Genomic DNA, 17,032 nt, shown 5'->3' on the forward strand with positions numbered 1-17,032 from the left:
AATGAATACCAGTATTTGACCAATGCTTTTCAGAAAAATTGCATTTATTTTTAGACATTAGCTAATATTTGATTAAAAGTACATAATTCAAAATTGAATTAACCAAGATTGAGTTCATTCATATCCAGAACATTTTAATTTACTAACAGTTTTTAGAACATGCTTAGATATAAATGTTAAAAATAACATAGAAAAAATTTTATGAACGTGAATTGCTTCATGTTCCAACAATTAGATTTGATTCAGTTTTTCTATTTTTAATCAAATGTTAATATTTTTTATTGGTGTAAAATATTATCAAATATAACTGATTAATAAACAATATTACTTTTTTAAAACTATTTTTTTCTTTAATTGAAGCATTGAATGGAGAAAGGTGTCTAGGTGAAAAATTAATTTTTCAGAAATTGATGAAAACTTGTAATTTATTTATTTTAAGAGGAATAAAGAAGCTGTTGTTTATTATTATTACTATTTATATATATTAACAAAAAGATTTTTATTTATTCAATAAACTATTTTCAGTTAGGTTCCATTTTCCATAAAGCATAAAACTGTATTCATAAAAGCAAAGTTGCCTTTTTCTTTTATATATTTTTCTTTAATTATGAACAAGAAAGACACACCAAATTTTTGTGTTATTAAAGATGTCTATTGGCTTAATTCATTATTATGACAATTGTTCTACTGATTTGTATTATTCATATCTCTAGCTGTCTCCCAGCTTACTTAGAACTAACTATGTGTGGTTTTATTACTCTTTAGTACTATTACATTATTCCATCTACATGTCATCTCCCGAGCTGTTTTCTTTTGAGCTCCATTCACAAAACATGTCCCCACAAACTATAATTTTCAGTTTGCTTTCTAATAGCTAGTGTGAAATCCTGAATTTTATCCATTTTTCTAAATTATCTTCCCTAATGACTCATGAAACGAACCACAGAGTTTGTGGGAATTTTATAACTCTTCCTATTGAAAAGAAAACATTCTCACGCAGTAATGATGTAAAGTTTACACTTACCGTCTGAATCTTTCAATTGTTTTATTCCCGACAACAACTTTAATCTTCAACAATTGGTCTCGTGATATATCTTCCCACAGCAAAGTTATAAAAGCCGCTTCTTTCCCTTCCTCGGGGGAGAGTCGTTGGTTAGCAGAGTCGAGCATACATGTTGCTGAGCCTCAGATTATTCATCCTCACAGTCACGAATTTTTTTCTAGTGCCGCCAGGGGATACCTAAAGCCCGAACTGGGACACCTCCAGATGAGTGTGCCTTAACTCCGAAATTATCCTCAGAGATCTTCCAAGAGATATGATCATAGATTACTGTAAACTCTCTCTTGGCTCCCTATGTGTATATGAGAGCTAGGTACCTAGGTAGGAATTCCCCGTAGTTAGAATTGTAGGTGTCTATTTTGTTGATTTTAATAAATCTTTTTCTTTATTGTTAAATGGTGTCATTACTCGTCTGTCACCTATGCCTTGTCATCAACCCCCCTCTCCCTCCACTTGCCTAATAAAAGAGTCCCGACTCCTCAGGCTCATAAAACCATAACCTAGCCATCCCCTGACCAGTGGACAGGTCCACGACCTGTTGCCAGAAAGTGAGGCACAACTTCTTCTTGCCTCCTGGAGGTTCACAGCTAGTATGCGTAGTTTATTTCTCATTGTTTAGTTTTGCAAACTGTTCTATGCTGGTTCATTTATATGAGTGTTTGGGACAATATTATGTTTTGCTTTGATTTATTATCTGTTTCAAAATTTCATGAAACCTGCACTCTTGCTCTTCTAAGCAGGCATTTATCTTTCATAGATTTTGGAATGTAGCAGGAGTTCTTAATAAATTGAAGCATTTCTTTTTACAACAAACTGTAATTTGCTTAAATTTCTTTTTTAGGAACCTTCCTTCTGACACAAGCAACATAAAGTTTTTATAAGTTTTTGATGCTTTCTTTCATTATTTTTCCAAAAACTTGAATTATGACACAGCATTTTCATTTCTTTAGTTTCCCATTTCCTTCTAATTTCATCCTCACTGTTAGAAGAATGTATATTGTTTTAATAAAAAAAAACCCCTTCATATATAAAGCTGAATACATTTCACATGGAAACCACCATGTTGAAAATTAGTACCATTTATGAAATATGTTAATAAATTAGCAAAGAATAATGGAAAATGTGTGTTTGTTTTATGGGAGTCCTTTATTGCATAAAACCTATTTAAGGAAATCAAAAATTGAATAAGAGAACTAAGTAACCTTGGGGGTCTTATTCCATTTCTTTTCAGTTAAACTCAATTAGGTAATTTTTAGTCATATAATATGACTTTTAAATTTAATATGAGAGTTGATTGACAAATAAGGTAAGTCTCTTACTGCAGCAATATGCAAAATGTAAAGGTAGAAATACTGATCATCATTATTCAGTATTCACAAGAATCTAATCTGTATATAAAAGGTCTGTTTTTTGTGTTGCATCATTGCATAACAGTTAAGTTTAAACATGAACTTATCTCCCTTGTTTTGTACAAAGCAGCAATCAGTGATTGAACTTTCAGTATTGGAAGGTTGTTTGCATAGGGAAAAACAACAAATTTGGTGAAATATTGTGAAATCTTGCAAACATTTATTTATTTCAACCGAATAATTCAAGGTAACTTCAACTAATGTTACTGAGGGTGAGTTGGTTTTATTATTATATAACTCTCAGATAAGCTGACAACTGCATTTGGTTTGCCAAAGATGAACTTCCTAGAGAATTATGAACTACATCTTTAAAATCTTTAAACTCTTAACATTTCAAATCTTGAAAAAGATTGCTTACAATTGTTTTTAGTTCAAAATGACTGTTGACTATTGATATGATTCCTAAGACAACGTCCACTTGAAGCTGCTATATGAACAACATTTTATCTAAGCTTGTTAAAGAATTCAAGGAATGGTGGCCAAGAACAGAAACCTCAGAGTTATGATGTTTCTTACAAAATTTGTCCACACAAAATATTGAAAGCCAAGATATACTTTCAACAGGAAAAAACTACAGAAATGTTTTTCTCGATTACTATGTGACTTTTTAGATTTTTTGAAACAATCAAAATAGCTTGTTGGAAAGCCATTTTCAAGGATTCACAACATTAAGAAAGTTATAAATTTATAATGGTAGTACAAAGCTACAAAAACTATATAACCAGCAGAAAAAATTGGAAAGTACTATGTTTTTTGCTAGTAATTTGGTTTTTTTGTAGCCTTGTATCAAGTTTACCCAGTTTTTGAGTGGTTGTTTTTTATAATGGTAGACTACAACCATCGAATGACGTAAGAATTTTAATAGTTGGCTCATCAAGTTACAATGCTGCATACTTGTTCAGGGAGAATATTTTGAATGCCAGTAAAAATTTATTAAGACATTTGAAAATTTTGACTCCATTCCCTCTCTTCCCCTCTCCCCATCCTGTGGGAACTGAGAGCTTTTATTCATGTCTGTGAAGAGTTTAGACAAGCCAACAATGGCAATGGAAAGGAGGAGGAAGATGAGACCCAACATATCCAGAATAGACAGCCTATGAAATATTTTGGTGAAGTGTTTACCCAGATTCAACTTCAGGTTCTCAGAGCAATAGGATGAAGCCTTAATTGCCTCAGTCATCTGACTGTTAAACCTTTGGTTTTATGACTGCATTATAAAAAAAATCTTTTGAACCATCTTTGCATTACTAAAACTTTCTTTGAAAAATATGCTTTGTATCTGAGGCAATTTGCAATGGTCATCATTTGCTTTTCACTAGAATATTTAATAATAAATAATAAATCAATTACTAAAGCTGTTTAAACCAATATTAGTGTAACTGGTCTTTACAAGCTAGAAGAACTACATGAACTGTAATATTATTATGAAAATTAAAAAATAACATAAAACTATCAGAAATCATTTTGATTTTATATCGTCATTTTTTAAGTAATATTGATGCATTAATAAACTTAAAATTTTAAAGTAAAATTATAAAACATAAATTATTATAATATTTATTTTTTAATAAAAAATTAATTTTATTAATTGTTTAATTAAAATAAATAGGGTGAAATAGTAAATAATTCTCAATATGAGCTGAATTCAGCTGAAAGTACATTGTTTCAAATGGAAAAGACTAAGAATGAAGAGAGTATAGGATTAGAAAGCAGAACATTACAAAAGAGCTCTGTTGTTTTGTCACCAGTCTTGCTTTTAGAAAGAATTAAAATTGAGAAGGTAAGACCAAATTTTGAAAATTTGTTTTAACTAAATATATTTTCTAATATCTATAAAATACAAATAAATTGGTTTGAAAAATGAGAGATTTTTTTCTGAAATTTCTCAGTTCTCAAACTAGATTAATAATAAATAATTTAATTAATAATAATTAACTAATGTTCAAATTTCTTCTAGATGGATTTTAATATAATGAATTTATATACATATCAGTTATAATTGAAATCCTTGTTAGTTCAAAATTCAAGAGGTGAATTATCAAGTTTCAAATTATCTAAGATTTGCATTTCTGTACAATATGCCAAATGCCATGTAATTGATGTAATTTGTTAAGAAAGTGGAATATGGCTACAAATACAGAATACTATTTTTATTAATTAATAATTAATAATAATATAAATAAACTGCAGGTAAACAGCAAGTGTACGGTGAGAACTTTACAGGTTGTCTCATAGGTTTTATAAAAAGTAAAGCAGAATTCCTCAAAATATAGTCCAAATTATTTTTGAAGTGGTCCAGAAAGTAGTAAGTAGCTCAAATCTAGCTGCCTAGAATCCTACAAATATCTTAATCTTCTACTTATAACCCAATCTTGTAATCCCAAAACCCAGCCATATTTTATGAGAAAAGAGAAAATAGGGTAGTTCATGGGTAAGGTGACATTCAAAAATGTTATCTCTATATCCTTGGCTGGGACAAATAGTACAGTTACGAACAAATGGGATTTCAAACTATTCAAGTTAGAATTGACAAGGATTTTTTATATTTCTTTTATTTGTTTCAAAATTAATGAATTCAGATATGCAAGCAAGAAATATAAAATGTTATTTTATTAGAGGAAAATTATATCTTAAATTTTTTAATTTACAGATGTAATATTTTTATCTATCAAATTTTAAAAGGAGTCATTTAGTTTTATGTGCAAGCAAAATTTTGAAAACATTAGGCTGGTGATATCATTGCCGAACTTGAATTTCAATATACTGACTTATTGGTTTGAAATTCTGGCTGCTGTACATATTCAAACATATTTTTATGAACTTGTTGTCATTTGAGCACTGTTTATACATATTGTATATGGATTTAAAATATGAATGAAGAATGATTATAAAAATTTTGTATTTTTTGTCTCATTTGTCTCATGGAAATTAAGATTTAAACATATCAAGGTGTATTTTAAAAATAATGCCATATTTCTTGCCAAAGGAGGATCTAGGAGTTTTATAGTTTTAAAATAATTACTTAAAATAAATTGAATAAATTTAAACAACATAAAAATGTAATTAAAATTGAAAAGTAATGATAAAATATTAAAATGTGACATCACTTTAAAAAAGTAATGAATCTCCTGTTAGAGGGCAATCGGGACTATCACCTTCACTCTAGATTCATCCATGTTTATTTCACAATTAAATTTTTGTTAGAAATGAAAATCTCTAGAAAGTATACTCTGATAAAGATCTTTGCCTTTAAACATAAACACCAAAATATCAGCTAAATATTAATTATGATTCAACAAATTCAACATTTTAAACAAATTCAAAAATAAAAAATATAATGATTTATATTAATAATTTTAATTTCATATACTAATTTTTAGAAGTTGCAAATTGATTTGAACCAAAAATAAACAAATAGTTAGAATCACCCATCGATATTTATTTTTAATTATTAATTTTTTAACAATTATATGAATAATTATAACATACAGTGAAAATGATCAAGCTATAAAATTTTATTCAAAGCAAAAATAACCTAAAATCAAAAACTTTAAATCAGAGAGAGATGTTTTATTGATACTTTGAACTTTTTAATATCAATCCAGTCTAGTTTAAAAATCAAATTACAGTAATTACATTAAACTCAGCTACAATTTTGGTTTTAAAATGCAGTTTGATATTAAATAATTTTTTTTCAATAATTTATAATTTGGTTGTATTAACTATATATTATAATTTTAATGATAAAAAAAGAATTGAAAACAAGATGATTGCTGTAGCAATTTTGATTTTAAATTTAAACTGTAATGATTTGAATTGAATTAATTAAATATCTACTAATGTGGGTTACATGATAATAAGGACTTATCACACTAATGATAATAAGTACAAGCACTAAGGTATCAATGTAATTCATTTAATAAAACTGTTAAAATGAAGGTTTTTCACAAATAACCAAAGATAGTATATGAACAAAGAAAACTTTAATTGTATTATTAAGATAATGCACAGGTTCATATACCAGATGCCAGGCAGTCTTGATTCTGACACACAACACTTGTAATATTAATTATTAGTACTATTATTATAGTATATACAGATAACCATCGAAACATACCATGCGACAAAATCTATAGGATTTGCGAAAAAATCTCAACACTGACAACGTTGTATAACACATATACAACAATGTAAAATAATCTAAAACTAAAACCTATAACTAATTATATTACTAAAGAATAGGATAGAGGATAGGACAGATTGAGAGAATAGAGAAATGGGTACCCAATGTTCTGTATTTGTATTAATTACTTGGTTCTAATATTCACGTTTTTGTTCCTTAGATCGTCCGATGGCTTCTCAATAGCTCTCTCCTCGGTAGTTTACATCCCTTGCCTATTCCGCATGGTGCCAAAACATACTGGAATAGCTGACACTCGTATCTGTCTCTTCCACGGCTCAAACCCCAACTGTCTTCACTCCCTCTCTATTGCCCTCCAGGCTACATACCCTTCTATTGTTTCACAAGGTTCACTATGCCCATAAAAGGAAATGAAGTTTGAATAAGAAAATTCCAGAAAAGATAGACAATAGAACAAAAGAGGAAAGCTATAAAAGAGAAATAGAAATACAGTAGAGCATCGATTATCTGACCCCCAATCAACCGTCACATTGGTTAACCAACCGCGTTCTAGTTGGCAAGTTCAAATGTCCGCTAGTGATGTGGAACTACAATATTTGGCTATGTCTTGGCTACTTTAATAATATTTTTGTTAAATTTTTGTGTGTTTTAGCTGGAAACACTGGCTCAACCATGAAAAGGAGGCCAGTATTTAAACCAGACTTAATTTTCTATTTTTTCTTTATTTCTGTATTTATTTTGTGCAAAATAAAGAAATAATTTAACGATGATTATTATTTTTAAAAAATTTTGTTAGGCTTAACATTGATAAAAATTCAATGCGAAGTAGGTTAATAGTGATATACTAATATGCTTATTACATGGGATATACAAATATACTAATACACTATACTAATAATGTATTTTTTCATACTTTTCGGTTATCTGTTTTTTCAGTTATCTGACCAACCTCAGTTCCCAATTGAGTTGGATAATCAATGCTCTACTGTAATAATAAAATATAAAATACAGTCAAACCTGTTTTTATGCGCTCTTTTTATGTGCGATTTTTATTTGTGCGATTTTTTTAATGCGAATTTTTAATTTATGCGGTTTTTTTGTGCGATTTTTTATTTGTGCGGTATAGTTGGCGACTAGTCTCGTGCGATTCGTCATGTCTCACGTTGACTTATTATAGCTAAATAAACTTATTATAGCATAAATGCACTTATTATAGTAATATTATTGCATGAATATGCAAAAAATGAAATAATTTACTTTTTAAGTCAACAAAACACCACCTGGACAAAAATATGTAAAACAGACGATAGACCAGACGATGCAGTCAAGTGCTGACATCTGCTGTCAATAAATTCTATTTCGTACGGCTTTGAGTTATTTTCTATGTGAGACTTTTTTTATGCGGTCCCTGTTGACCGCATAAAAAAAATATTTTTTTAATTGTGTTGCGAAAACTATTTTTTACAGCCATTCGTGAAGTTTCGTGCAATTTTTTTTAATGCGTTTTTTTTAATGCGGTCCCTATCCCCTGCATAAAAACAGGTTTGACTGTACATGCATATAACTACAAAATACATATGGCGCACAGCCACAAATCAAAAGGGGTGTACATTAAAAATCAATAAGTCCTTATTATTATCTACTCCACATTAGTAGATATTTAATTAATTTAATTATACCAAGGGCTAAAAGCAATTCTTTGTAATAATTTCATTTGAATTGAAACAATTACTACAACAAATCTGAAAATAACCATATGAACTTGAAAGTATTAAAATAATTTCATCTTAATATTGAATTTAAATTAAAGTAGGTCATTGTAAATATTTATGAAATAAATTTTGAAGAATTGATAACATAAATTATTAGGACAATATTTTAAGAGATCCAATCAAACAAAAACAAATAAAATCACCTTTTAGTAATAAGTTCCATTTAAAAAAAATAAATTTATTTTTATTAATTAATTTAAATTATATTTATTTAATAATAAAGAATAAGTACAGTTCCATAACCAGTAACTACAATTCCATTACTTAAAGAACAATTCTATGAAAAAATTCATATTCAGAATAATATTTAAATCCATGATTTTGTAAAAATGCTATAAATTGTTATATAATGAAAAAATTTAAAATTATTTCAATTGATATTTAAATTCCAAAATTTCTGTTAAAGTTAATTTTTTATTTTTGTTAAAAATTTATAATTGAAATAGTTATACATAAGAATATATAATTATATTTTTTAAATTAGTATCAATCAATAATGAAAAGTTTATTTCAGGAACAGAATTTTCAATTTAAAAGTAATGAAAACAAAGAATTTAAAGTTGAATCATCATTAACAAATTTCAAAAACAAAAGGAATGCAGTTAATAGAGATAAAATGAAATCATCTGTAACAAAGAACATATTACCAATATCTTGTATAAATAAAGATAAAGAGAAACCTTTATTTAAAAGTCAGTCAGATGAATTAAGAACTTCAAAATTAAATTTTGATTTTGAAAAAATTTTAGAAGACAATGATTTAGAAACAGAGCAAATCAAAAATAATCAAAATAAACAAAATTCTGAAACTTTGAAGGAAAATTTAACTAAAAGATCTGAAAGTAAGTAATTTTTTCCATAATTTTTAATTCAGCAATTGAAGCATAACTAATAATAATTTTAGTTTATATAATTATAGAGTAATTAAAAAAATTTTTTTTTGTTTGTTGTTCTAATTTTATAAATGTAATATCTTAACTAATGACAAGATACAAATATAGACAAAATACATTTAAGCTATAATTATTTATATAAGAAGGAATTCTCTTAGATATCTTGTATTTCTAACAACCAATCTTCTGAGATAGCAAGACAAATTTTATGTATAATTATATTTAATTTTTATTTTTATTACATTAAGTTTGGGACATTAAATTGTTAATAATTGATAATTTTTACAATTAAAGATATTTCAAATTGAGCTATATTTGTAAAAATATTGCTATTTGTGACATTATGCACCAATGACATGTGTTAAATACAGTTACGTAAAAGAAGTGATTGATTAACAATAAAATAATAACACTTAACAATAAAAAATTCCATCAATAGTTCAGACTACATTAAATGAAAACTCAATTTAGAATTTTAACTTTTGGTTTTAGTATCTACTGTAGAATAAAATGATGATGATAACTGTAGTTTTGGAATTAAAAGCTTTAATAAATGATACTGAATAGACAATGAATATCAGATATGCACACAATCAAAAGATAAATAAAATGCTGAAAAAAAATTTTTTTAAATGAATTCTATGAGCAATAAAACAATTGAAGATATAAAAAAAATGGAGAGATTTTGATTGTTACTAAAAATAAAAGTAAAACATATAATATAATCATTTTAAGTATAGTAATATACATGATTTTAATTTAGTTGAATTTAACAAAAATAAAATAATTTTCTGAGTATCTGTAATTTTATATTATTTTTGACAATTTTACACTGTAACTTAACAGTTAAAATTTATATTAACAATAATTTAATCTTATGGCAAAAATTAATTTATTTTTAAGTATAAATTGCAGTCATGACAAAATGAGTATAACAAACTTAACATATAAACATTATTGAAAATCATCAAAGAAATTAAATTTAGGGTAAATTTTCTAAAATTTTATTTTATTCATTTACTATTTTTATGTAAAATCAAAGAGATTTTAAATTTAAATCTTAGAATGCTGAATTCAAATAAACTGAACTTTAAAATGTACTACACATTCCAAACAAATAGTTTTTCAGAATAAATTTATTTAGTTTTACAGTAGAGCATCGTTTATCTGAATCAATTGGGTACTGGGGTTGTTCAGATAACTTATTTTTCAGTAATTGATTATGTATAAAAAATATATTAATCTATCTCATGTTGAAATTTTTCTTCCGTTGCGTGCACTTTGCGTTGAATTTTCATCACCTAACAAAAATTTTTATAATAATAATCTTGTCTATTGTATTGTTAAAAATTATTTCTTTATTTTGTACAAACAAAATAAATATATTGAAAAATATAAAAACAAATAAAATTATACTTTAGAAGTTAATCTAGTATCAAAAATGTTCGATTCAGCATGACACAGTCTGACTGGAAAGCTTTCGGTTAATCGGCTTTCAGATAAACGATGCTCTACTGTATTTTATTTATATCTTCTGTAAGATTATGATCTGAAAAGATACATTTAGATTTTAGTTAGTTCTTTGATATTAACTATTGTATTCATATGCCAACATTCTATGAACATGATATAAAAAAATATTTAGCAGAATTCTCTTTAAAAATAAATGCAATGTTATATGATTGAATCCTGTTCATACATTTCTCAGTTGTATGTTTTTTGCAATTATACATTAAATATTTTCTCCATTGTAAACACTTCTGTTATATTTTTCAGTTATACAATTTTAATAACAATTAATTTCATGATTTTTATGACAAATTCTGATACTTAACTATTTTGGGGATAGTAACTATCCTAGAAATATTTAGGAAAACGAATAGTTTGTCTGTTATAAAAGATGCTTGTTTTTTCACTGAAAAAATAAAGTACTGTTATTATTATTAATAAGATTTCATATGTTTCTTAAGATAAGAAAGATTTTACATAAAAAGAAGTTATAGTGATATTACTGAAAAATAAAATCTTTTTATGTAGAAATAATATAAATTTAGCATTAGATAAAATTAGAAAATACAAATTCAGTTGCCAACATACAAACATATCTAAGTCAACAGTTAATACATTAAAAGTTTTAGTTCTTAAAATAGCTGATGTCCTTGTTTCTGAAAATTTTATTACTTATTAGGATTCATACATTTTTGTAATTTGCTTTTATTTTTGGTTGAATTTTAATAGTAGTCATTATATAGATTTTATAAATATAGCTTCTAACTTATAAAATATAATTTTAAGTATTTCTTTCTTTCTTTAATTTGTTTATCTTCTGTAAATGCTTTTTATGTTTATTTGTAATGAAATTAATTCAGATTATCTATTAATAAAAATGTTAAACTTTAAAGCATAGATTCCTGAAATCTAAGGATTACTAACTGTTGATATAATTATCACATCTTGTTAATTATTAGCTTAATTTGTTCTTGATTAAAATAAATAAATTTCTTATAATATGATAGAAGTATCAGATTTCAATAATTCATATCATTTTAAATATTCAAACAGAAAAAATCATATATTAATTGCTTCTTATAATTTTAAATTTTATTAAGCATCTTCAAGAAAATCATCATCAAAAACAAAACAGCAGAATAATCAAAATAAAAAATTAAAAGTTCCTATTATTGTCAAAATTTCTTCATGTGATAACAGTAAGTAAAATTACAATATAAAATATATATTCATAATTATGTATATAAAACTGTGCAAAGTGTGTGCTTTTAATTTTCTTAATCTTCTCTTAATGTATCATTTAATCTGCCTATTTTATCAAAGTAATATTAGTGTGATAATTAAACATAATTAAATCCACATTATAGTAAAACTTCACTAATTCATCAGGAGTCGGAACTGAAGGTGTAATGGATTAAAGAAATAGATGGATTAGTGACTATATCAATGGATTCAGTACACACACTTTGTACAGTTTTATGTAGGTATGTAATTATGGTATGTAAGTACAATTATTATAACAAAAAATGTATTATTACAATACAGTCAATATTGCTTAACATCCCTTATGGAATGTTAAGCAATGTATCCATGATATACAGGGTTTGTCCAATAAGTATTGGGACTAAAGTCATAAAAAAGAAATTTATTGAAGATATATGTACAGTGAGCTAATAATCTTTAAAATATGACCCTCCTGCATCATTACATTGCTGCCAATGCTTTTTCCAGTTTTCATATGCTTCCTTGAGGGTGGCAACCACAAGGCTGTTTAGGTACCCCGTCAAAGCCACTTGGACCACCTCAATCATCCTGAAACAATGTCATTTCAGGCTCCTTTGATACATAAGAACAAAAAGAAGTCAGAGGGAGCCACATCTGGACTTTAGGGTGTCAACTACCCTATAGGCAGCATTGACACATTATGTTTGGCCAGTGCTTTTCTCACAATGTGTGACTGGGCTCATTGTTGTGATGGAGCATCCAGCTTTTGGACATGGCAGATCCTAATCCTGAAAAGTTCTTGCACTTTGGTCACATTTTTATCAGTTCAGGTCACCGTCGGACATCCAGCTTATTGTTCGTCTTCAACATCTGCCAGCCATCTTTGAATTTTTTATGCCACTCAAAAGCATGCGTTCTGGACATGGCTTCATCCTTGTAAGCCTCACGGATCATATCCAAAGTCTCAGTAGTAGATTTGTTCAATTAAGTGCAAAATTTGATGGCAAAACACTGCTTGATGGTTTTCTGCATCTTGACTCATGATGTGAGCACTAAACACACTTTTACTTCAGGTGCAATTTACACACTCCAAAAGCTCAGTGACAACTGAGTTGGGTCTCATAGTTTATTTGACCCAACTCCCCCACCACTAAACCTGCCTATAGAAATCGTCCTCCATTCCTTCCCATTAACAGGAAAAAATCAGTCTGGATACTTAATGGACAAACCCTGTATTTAAATTTGTAAAAATCTTAAAACTTTTTGCAAGATTTTTTCATAACATTAAAGACTTGCAATGCTGGCTATATGATAGACTTTATTCCTGGCAGTACAATCAATTAATATACAAGACACACAAGATCAATGTTACCATCTTTTTTCCATGCCTCATAGCAACTCTGGAAATCATTTTCATCAAGTTGTTGTACAACATTGGTTTCAGGATTTTAGATGTTCTCAATGGTTACAAAATGATGACTTCTATCATTTGTTGATGTAGAAGAATGACAGTCCATACACGTTGAACATTATTACCAAAAGTTAAAGTTAAAGGATGTCCTGATCTTGACTAATCCTCCTCCAATTCTTGCCCTTCTAAAAATATTTTATGCCAGTTAATACATGACAACTTCACCATCATATACAGTTTTAATGCATCATCAATTTTGTGTAAAATTTCATTGAATATCATTGTTCGATACTTTTCTCCATTTTTTTGTAACCACTACTAAAAACTTATGCACACTAAATCTTTAATAATACCCATTATGTTGACAAGAGAAGGTTAAAACTTGTACCAAATATTCAGGAAGGATTACACAATTGACTGTTGTATAAGCAAATTTTACGAGGTTGCCATAATGCACAATATAAATTTAGCCTCAATACTTTTCAGTCAGATGTTGTATATTAAACTGGACATGGACAACTTATCAACTTATGACATTTTGACTTTTCACATATAATACGCTCACTGATCCTTAAACATGTTTATCATAAATAATTTACAATAAATCCACATGTCCATTGAATAAAAGTTGTAAGATTATAAGTGATAAGTTTGAAGGTTAGTTATCCCTAGTATTCACACCTCTTTTACAAGTTTGTAAACTTCTAATGTGAACTGTCAAAAATAACAAGTTTTATTGAGTTTAAATTTAAATATGTAGGGTTCCTCTAGATATTTAAACTCAATATTCAAAAACTGATAAAAAATTATAAGCTCAAAAGTTCTTACAAAAGTTAAATAAATACATTATTTTTCTTTAAATTTTTCATTTACAATTTTAAATGAATAAAAATTATATAATTTATTGTTTATATTACAACACTATATATAACCTGATTTTACGAGGGGCAGTCAAAAAGTTCCAAGAATTATGATACTGCACTATAGTGGCACGAGATATGGCAACATAGTTCTAATCAACTTCAAACTAGGCCCCTCCGGCACAGACACACTTGTTCCATCAATCCTGCCACAGTTGAAAGCAGGTGTGAAATGCTTCCTTTGGAATTTTCCAGAGCTGAGCTGTTGTATTTGATATGATGTCCTTCCTGCTTGTGAAACGTGTCCCTTTGAGGCCCATGTTGAGTAGGGAACAGCCAAAAGTCACTGGGAGCAAGATCTAGAGAGTAAGGTGACTGGGTGATGACAGGAATGCTTTTGTTGGTGAGGAATTGCTGCACAACAAGCGAAGTGTGACTCAGTACGTTGTCATGATGGAGAAACCACTGTCCATGCCACTTGTCAGGCCACTTCCTCCACACTCCATCATGCAATCTCTTCAAAACTTCCATATAGAAATGATCAGTAACACTGTTCAGGAGGTATGAACTCATGATGCACTAAACCCTCCATGTTGAACAATGCAATGAGCATCACTTTTTGCATGGATCTGACAAGGCATGATTTCTTTGGATGGGGAGATGATTGTGTGTGCCATTCTGTTGACTGCATCTTCATCTCTGGGTCATAGGTGATGTGGCTGTGCACCATATGTATTTTGTAGTTATGTGCACATATTTTATATTTTTTTATTATTTCTATTTCTTTTTCGTAGTTTTCCTCTTTTGTTCTATTCTTTTTTTCTGGTATTTCCTTATTCAAACTTCATTTTCCTTATATGGGCATAGTGAACCTTGTGAAACAATAGAAGGGTATGTAGCCTGGAGGGCAATAGAGAGGGAGTGAGGACAGTTGGGGTTTGAGCCATGGAAGAGACAGATGCGAGTGTCAGCTATTCCGGTATGTTTTGGCACTGTGTGGAATAGGCAAGGGACGTAAACTACCAAGGAGAGAGCTATTGAGAAGCCATTGGACGATCTAAGGAACAAAAATGTGAATATTAGAACCGAGCAGTTCTGAAGTGACAAGAACAGTAACCCCTGATTTCTGACATCAAAGAAAGATCCACACACAAGTGACCACTTTAAGAATTCAGATACAGAACATTGGGTACCCATTTCTCTATTCCCTCAATCTGTCCTATCCTCTATCCTATTCTTTAGTAATATGATTAGTTATAGGTTTTAGTTTTAGATTATTTTATGTTATTATATACATGTTATACAACATGGTCAGTGTTGAGACTTTTTTGCCAATCCTATAGATTTTTGTTGTGTGGTATGGTTTGATGATTATCTGTTTCTAGTACTAATAATTAATATTACAAGTGTTGTGTGTCGGAATCGAGACTGCCTGGCATGTGGTATATGAACCTGTGCATTATCTTAATAGTACAATTAAAGTTTTCTTTGTTCATATACTATCTTTAGTTATTTGAGAAACACCTTCATTTTAACAGTGAACACCCATGACTCGTCATCAATGATGATCTGTGTGAGAAACTTTGGGTCTTGCGTGCTTTTCTCAAATGTCTCTGCAGCAACCAGCATGCCACATTCCATCTGATCAGGGTTCAGCAGCCTTGGGAGAAATTTTGCACTGACACATGTCATCTTCAAATCCTTGGAAAGAATTGCATGAATGGATCTGTGAGAGATACCAACTTCTTGCTCCAACTCAGCGATGGTTATTCTTCAAACATTTTTAATCAGTTCTCAAACTTTTTCAATATTTTCTTTACTTCTGGATGTTGAAGGTCTCCTGCTGCGTTCATCATCCTCCAACATTTCCTGTCTGTTTTTAAACTGTCCAAACCAATCATAAACTGTGAATTTCTTTAGTGCCTTATCACTGTAAACCTGCTGCAGGGCTGACAGTGTCTCTGCAGCAGTTTTTCCCAATTTGCACATGAACTTGATGTTTGCATACTACTTGAACTGTGACATTGCACTGAATGATAAACAGCTATGCCCAACAAAGATGCTACAGTAATGACTGTGCAAGTCTAAACTTTGCACGAGCATTATCACACTGCAAATAGACATGTGGAGCTTCCCACCACAGCAATGTATAACCTTATCTTAGACACTATTGCATTTTCTAACTGTAGTTAAATTCTGGGAACTTTTTGGCTGTCCCTCATATGTAGAATTTACATAAAATATGATATTTTTATTATTTTAGTTTGATATGACATAAAAAAAAAATAATGTTAGTTGTCACTTCATGACAAATGTTACCATACCAGTATTATATAATCACAAATTAACATTATCATTTACTGTATATTTCCACGGATAAGACGATAGTTGAATCATAAAAAAAGGCCCCCAAAATCTGGGGCGTCTATAGGACAGATATAAAAAAATTAGATTGAAATTTACATAAATTAAAACCATTATAAAAAAATGGACAAACCGTAATTATTTACTAGTAGAGAGTAGGGCATGTCCACAAAATAGAATAACCCATACAATGTTTTTGTGAATAGTCAAGGTCATTACCTGAATGCCTGAATCAGTGCAAACGTTTGCAACATAGCAAGGCAGAAAATAAAATTTGTTCATTCAAAAATTACGAATAGGACATAATTCTGTATACGCTACACAGTATTATTATCCAGATGATGATCACTGATCTAAACTAAATTCATAGGCCATTGATAGTTTGGGGG

The 17,032-nt window shown here is 28.8% G+C and overlaps 1 protein-coding gene across 1 annotated transcript in view; it reads left to right on the forward strand.

Moving 5' to 3' along the window:
• Positions 1-17,032, forward strand: part of LOC136989662 (putative leucine-rich repeat-containing protein DDB_G0290503) — a 103,445-nt gene that overhangs the window by 10,136 nt on the left and 76,277 nt on the right. The window contains exons 5-7 of the mRNA XM_067287885.1: positions 4,079-4,249; positions 8,897-9,224; positions 11,885-11,983. Coding sequence (XP_067143986.1) covers positions 4,079-4,249; positions 8,897-9,224; positions 11,885-11,983 — 598 coding nt within the window. The remainder of the gene's footprint in view (positions 1-4,078; positions 4,250-8,896; positions 9,225-11,884; positions 11,984-17,032) is intronic.

The sequence above is a fragment of the Centruroides vittatus genome, unplaced genomic scaffold (genome assembly GCF_030686945.1).
Source record: "Centruroides vittatus isolate TY-2023 unplaced genomic scaffold, ASM3068694v2 scaffold_752, whole genome shotgun sequence".
NCBI classification, from domain to species: domain Eukaryota; kingdom Metazoa; phylum Arthropoda; class Arachnida; order Scorpiones; family Buthidae; genus Centruroides; species Centruroides vittatus.